This window comes from Pipistrellus kuhlii, unplaced genomic scaffold (genome assembly GCF_014108245.1).
Source record: "Pipistrellus kuhlii isolate mPipKuh1 unplaced genomic scaffold, mPipKuh1.p scaffold_m20_p_3, whole genome shotgun sequence".
Taxonomy (NCBI): domain Eukaryota; kingdom Metazoa; phylum Chordata; class Mammalia; order Chiroptera; family Vespertilionidae; genus Pipistrellus; species Pipistrellus kuhlii.
This window is the reverse complement of record NW_023425529.1, coordinates 82,015,238-82,021,840: the sequence shown is the minus strand read 5'-3', so window position 1 is coordinate 82,021,840 and position 6,603 is coordinate 82,015,238. Positions and strand designations below refer to the sequence as shown.

General features: G+C 42.7%; 1 protein-coding gene across 1 annotated transcript in view; it reads left to right on the top strand.

Annotated features, from left to right (window-relative positions):
- The first annotated feature begins 2,996 nt into the window (after window positions 1-2,996).
- The window catches only part of LOC118729558 (maestro heat-like repeat-containing protein family member 7), a 66,807-nt gene continuing 63,200 nt past the window's right edge, over window positions 2,997-6,603 (top strand). The window contains 5 exon segments of the mRNA XM_045587774.1: window positions 2,997-3,252; window positions 3,584-3,706; window positions 4,614-4,776; window positions 5,894-5,986; window positions 6,434-6,582. Of these exon segments, the coding sequence (XP_045443730.1) occupies window positions 3,154-3,252; window positions 3,584-3,706; window positions 4,614-4,776; window positions 5,894-5,986; window positions 6,434-6,582 (627 nt within the window). The 5' untranslated portion in view covers window positions 2,997-3,153.

The following is a 6,603-nucleotide window of genomic DNA, read 5'->3' as shown; positions in this document are numbered from 1 at the left end:
CGAAGTACCCTGAGGAATACTGAGACTCAGAAGCCGCATAGGGCGGGGCTGACAGAAGCCAAGGCTTAAGGCTCCACCCTGAAACTCCACCCCATCAGGGAAGCTGTGAAAATGTTGAGACAGGGAAATAGATTACAAACGAAAGAAATGGAGGACAAAAAGCGACTGGATACAGAGTTCAAAACCACACTTATAAGGTTGTTCAAGAATCTCCTAGAAAAGGCCGATAAAATAAACGAGACCTATGAGGATATGAAAAGGGATCAACTAGAAATAATAAAGGATCAACAAGAGATAAAGAATACATTGTCTGAAATAAAAAATATTATACAGAGTCCTAAAAACAGAACGGAAGATTGCAAGAATCAGGTCAAAGATTTGGAACATAAAGAGCCAGAAGACACTCCTCCGCAGAAGCAAGAAGGCAAGAGAATCCAGAAAGTTGAAGATAATGTAAGAAAACTCTGGGACAACTTCAAGTGAACCAACATCAGAATTATGGGGGTCCCAGAAGATGAGAGAGAGCAAGATATCGAAAACATACTGAAAGAAATAGTGACAGAAAACTTCCCCCACCTGGTGAAATAATTAGACTTACCAGTCCAGGAAGCGCACAGAACTCCAAACAAAAGGAATCCAAAGAAGACCACACCAAGACAAATCATAATTAAAATTCCAAGAGCAAAAGACAAAGAGAGAATATTAAAAGCACGTAGTGCCCAAACAGGTTTGGCTCAATGGATAGAGTGTCGGCCTGCGGACTCCAGGGTTCTGGGTTGGACTCCAGGGTTCTGGGTTCAACTCCAGTCAAGGGTATGTACCTGAGTTGCAGGCACGTCCCCAATAGGGGGTGTGCAAGAGGCAGCTGATCAATGTTACTCTCTCATCGATGTTTCTGGCTTTCTATCCCTCTCCCTTCCTCTCTGTAAAAAATCAATAAAATATATTAAAAAAAAAAAAAAAAAGCAGGTAGTTACCTATAAAGGAGCACCTATACGATTGTCAGCTGATTTCTCAACAGAAACCATGCAGGCCAGACGGGAATGGCAAGAAATATTCAAGGTGATGAATAGTAAGAACCTACAGCGAAAAATAATCTACCCAGCAAAGCTATCACTCAGAATCGAAGGCCAGATAAAGAGCTTCACCAATAAAAAAAAAAGCTAAAGGAGTTCATCACCACCAAACCAGAATTATATGAATTGCTGAAGGGAGTTCTTTTGGAAGAGAAAGTAAATAAAGATAAAAACTATAAACAACAAATATGTAACTATCAACAAGTGAATCTAAAAACCAAAAAAAAAATTTTTTTTAATCTGATGAATATTAACTGGTGAATATAATAGAATCAGAGGTATGGAAGGGGAGTGAACTGATGATTCTCGGGGAAAAGGGGATATGAAGATGTGGGAAGAGACTGAACATAAACTGTGCACCTATAGATGAGGACAATGGGAGGTGGGGAAAGGGCAGAGGGTGGGGTGAGAACCTGGTGGAGGGGAGCAACGGGGGGGGGGGGAGAGAGGAACATCTGTAATAATATGAACAATAAAAATTTTAAAAAATAAAAAATTAAAATTAAAAAAAGAAAGTAATTCTCAATGTGATTGTTATTCCTCTGTAGGTAATTGGTATTTTACTCTAATGTATTGAGAATTTTCATTTTTATCCATATATTCTTCAGTTTCACTAAAGCATCATTTTATCTTTTATCCTGGTGAGTACTTAGAGTGCACTTTCCATATGAAAATTATTCTCCTTTTTTCAAATTACTTTCATCCATTCTTCTAGAGCACATGTGTCAAACACAAGGCCCGCGGGCCAAATCCGTCCCACCAGGCCTTGCAATGTGGCCCGCACCGCGCTGTCATCACTGCACTCCGCTGCGTTTCCATCACAATGACAGTTTATGACTGTTCAGTAAACCATTCGGCCCACGATTTAGGCTGGATTTTAGATTTTGGCCCCTTCTCTGATTGAGTTCGACACCCCTATTCTAGAGCTTTCCTCAGTCTATCTTATAGTGTGTCAATTGTTCTTTGCTTAAAAATTATTTCATTTGTCTGCATTTCTTATAAGGTGAATTCCTCAGAACTATTTTCCAACTTATGAATTCTCTCTTTAACTGTGTTCAGTCTTGACTACTAGTCTATCCTATTTATAGAGATTTAAATTTTTAATGCCTACTTTTTAAATTTTATTGTTTAAGGAATAATAAATAGTAGTACATATGTCTCTTTTTTCCCCCACTGGCCTTCCCCTGACCTCTCCGACCCCCACCTCCCACTCGCACTTACCCTTGTTCCCCCGCCCCCAGTGTCTTGTGTCTGTTGGTTGTGCTTATATATGCATGCATATAAGTCCTTTGGTTGATTTCTTACTTCCCCTATTTTCCCCTACCTTCCCGCTGTAGTTTGACAGTCTGTTAGATGCTTCTTTGCCTCTTTTAAAATTTCCAATTGGTTTTTCTTCAAATCAATCTATAAATTCTTATTTCATTCTATTTATTTTTAGTTTATAGTAACCTATTTTTTATTATCCTGTGGATAATCCCTTCCCCTTCCCAACTCTCATACTCTCAGTCATCGAAGGCACTTACTATCTCAACAGAAAAGATGTGATCCAGCCCAGCATTGCCCAGGAACCACCAGGTTCAATTCCCGGTCATGGTATATGCCTGGTTTTGAGCTTGATTCCCAGTAGGGGGTGTGTAGGGAGCAGCCTATCAATGGTTCTCTCTTATCATTGATGTTTCTAGTTCTCTTCCCATCTCCCTACATCTCTGAACTCAATAAAGATATATTTAAATTAAAAGAAAAGTGTGTCCAATGGGCAGGCCGAGATCCTAAAAGTTGATACCTAATAGCACATATCCCATCTCTTAGGATCTTCATATTGATTTTTATTATATTAATGTCTTATATAAAAAATAGAATCTCCAGGATTTAATGAATTGCCAAAGGACATATTGATAGTAAGCAGTGAAGTAATAACCAGCCAACAAACTTGTGTCTTCTGGCTTTTCATCATTTTTGCATGTTTTCATCATACTATGTTACCCACTTTTAAAGAAAAACATAACCCTAATCTAGTAAGAGAGAAACAGTTCCCCTCTACTAACCCTCTTTACTCCTTACAGAGATATTAAGAGCTATGGCACTTCCCTCAGAGAACTTTAAAGGGAAAGTGAACAATTATATCTCAGAAGAAAACATCCATAAATTTTTGATGGTACTTTCACGTGGAGGTCAGGTGAGGACATGTCAAACATCTTCCTGGCTCCAGCCCCAGGGTGGAACCACCTCCATAAAGGTAGCTGGTTGGGTGCATAGCCATTGTGTCAGGAGAGTGGGAAGAATTTCCAGTCACTACCCGGCTCAGTCCATTCACAGTTCCAGGTCAGGTTCCCATGTCCCTAGTTTAACCCATACCTGCTTCCCCTCAAACTTAGGTCCAGCTTTAATCTTCTCTCTAGACTCAGTCCTCCTCTTCCTTTCTCTAACATGACTCATTATTCTCTCTCTTTCTTTTAAATCCCCATCCTTCAACCTTCCTTTCTTCTTGAATCCCGTCTCTCCTATAGATGTCAGAAGATGATATAATAAAAAACCTCAAATTACTGGAAGTCAAAATTCTAAATATTAAGATGTCTACTACATTATGCCAGAAAATTACAGGTGTCCTTATCAACTACCTGAGGAGAAATGTGAGGAGCCCATGCCTGTGGGTTGGGGACTGTGGGGGAAGAAAGGATTCCAGGCCTAACACCAGGAATTCCTTCTTTCTGGTGGATGATGGCATTTTGAAATTAAGTGGTATCTGAGAGATGAGTACCTCAAGTTTCTAAACAATTTACTAGAGCCTGTGTCTTATACTAGAGCCTATGTCTAAAGAACTGTGAGCTAGAAGATAAAGTAATGAAGTAAGAGGGTAAGGTGAAAGAAGTAAGATGGAAAGCGGGAAAGGATTTAGGCTTTGGGCCTCAAAATCTAATCTGTCCTAATCCACCTCCTGGGATATCTCAGGCAGTCACTGTTGCTGTTGCAACTCAGCTAGTCATCTCAATTTATTCACTAACCTATTTAAATCCACCCACTTGCCTGCCTGCCCAACTTTGCACTGAACATTCATGCACTGAACACTACCTATTCATCTATCCAGATACTTTTGTTCTTACATTTCCTGGTACTGGGTAAGTCTGGTTTCTGATTTTCTCGGTTAACTGTCTACATGCAAGATTCTTCCAGTTTACCTGCCTTCTTTGGCACACCTGTCTCCTGATCAGAACTTTTCAAAGTTTCCTCAGTAATCTACCCCCCTTTCCTTGCTGCTACAGGGAAAGCTCTGTGCGCTGTAAATGCCAACCCCCATCCCCACCCCAACACACAAGCCCAGAGACTTGGCAGAGTTCTTGATTCCCTGCCCTCTCGCACACTCTAGGAAGTTCTTGCCCTCTTTCAAGGGGAAGGTATATGTTGAATGGAGTTGTAGGATGCAATAGGATAGTTACTACCCTCTGGATAGAGGAGAACCACATACTGACCAAAGCCAATTCTCAGAAGCTGAGAGACTTGTCTTAGAGATTAGCCTTGGAACAGTTTTTCTTTTTCCAGGAGACAAATGGAGAAATGGAGAAGATGTTTACAGCGGTCCTAATGGCTCTGGGGTCCCACTTTCCAGAGATGATCATTGTCAAGCTATGGGACAGACCGAATATATACTGTCTGCCCCCACGGAGCCTCATGGTTGCAGTGGGGAAGATAAGCCTTTCCCAAGGTATTGCTCTCCGTGGTGGAAGTGCTAGTCTGAGAGAGAAAAAAAACAAACAAACAAACAAACAAAAAAAAAAAACAGGGTCAGCAAGCCATGGGAGTGCTGCATTATTCTCCTGACTCCTTTCACTGTATATCTCCACTTAGTTTAGTCATGTGTGTGTGTGTGTGTGTGTGTAGAGGGGAGGGGGCAAACTAGCATCCCTGTGGGACTGATGGGAACTCAGGAGGGAGTTCCTGGAGACTAGGAGTGGCACAGGAGAGCATATTAAAGCACAGGAGACTGTGGGGCTGGAGGTCAGACTTGGGTAACTAGAGGGAAGGCTGAATAGAAAGCCCCTATTCAACAGAGGTGGGGAGGGGAAAAAGAAAACTGAAGAGTGCTCTGCTTAGGGGAACCTGAAGTTTCGATTTTGATTAGAGGTTTGGAAGGTAATAGTGTAGTAGAATGAGGCAGAGAATCACCGTACAATCTCCATCCTGGTGGCTGTTGGTGACAGCATTAATTCTCTTGCCATTCTATTCCCTTCAATCACACAATGTGAAAAAAAATTAAGTCACCAGACAAATAACAGACCCTGCCCTTTCTTTACCACCTGGAGTTTGGGCCAGAGAGAGGTTGTGGGAAGTCAGCTGGCCTTCCGGGCATTAGGTTCAAAATGACAAGACTTATGGGTTGGGCTGCATCGCCAACGCAGAGGACACGGCACAGAAGCTGGAAATGTGTCTCTTGATCTAATCAGGGCAAATGTTCTCACTTTAGAACAGTGAGAAGAGCCTCAGGCAGCACAGCTCTGTTTCATAAGGGTCCTTGGAGGGGAGTGTGCATGTATAAGGTGTCGCAATACCTTGCATCTGTATGTTGTGCTAACATTATTGAGCTTAATTTTCCCAACAGCCCTGTGAGGTGGGCACATTAGGAACTGTAGTCCTACTTAACAGTTGAGGACATGGAAACTAGGATAAATTACGTGTCTTAGTCTGGGCTGTGCAGACTCTTTGGAGGCAGAGCTAGGATCAGAACCCAAACCTCCTAGTCCCAAATCATAAGATTTTGTACACTAAGGCAGGAGGCTGCTTTCCCTGGGATAGGGATGTTTTTCTTGTACTCTCCCTCTCAGATACAGTTTCCTACATCAGTTCTATATGGAGATTCATCCTGCCCCTTCTGAAGTTGGCCCAAGAGGAGAATGACATGTTGGCGATATGTCATGGTAAGAGTCAGGAGGACCTGGGGAAGGCTTAATTGGAATCAGGGAGGGAGGGAAGAAGGCCAGGAAGAGACTGGGTCTCTTATGGGAAGTTGGATCCCATAAGTCTATGGAAGGGGCAGTGATGGCTGAGAGCAGGCCAGGTGTGAGTAGATGCTCTTCTCCATCTGACCTTTCGTGGCCTGGTTTGGGGCAACGGGCAAACTTGATAGGGATGCTGTAGGTGCTGACAGCCTTTCTCTTTCACTTTCCCTGCCTATACTGGAACTAGGCATGGGGGGAGAGGAAAGATAGTTGGAGAGGTGGTGGACGGGTTAGTCTTTCCCAGCACAGGACCCCCAATGTCCTTTGTGGGTTGGGGAGGAGAGGACTGTACTTTTAGGTGTGTATGCTTTACTTTGTGGGAAGGGAAAGGTGATGGGAAGCTCTGGCTTCCTTCTCTCCGTACAGTATTCCACGGATTGGTCATCACTGCCCAGAAGCACCTGGATTCTTGGAATGATAAGGTGATGGGCTTTACTCAAAGAGAAATGTCCATGAAGGCCTACATCACCTTCCGCGTCTTCCTCAACCGTTGGTCTTTGAAGAGCAAGGACAAGGTGGGAGTGGGGGATAACAGG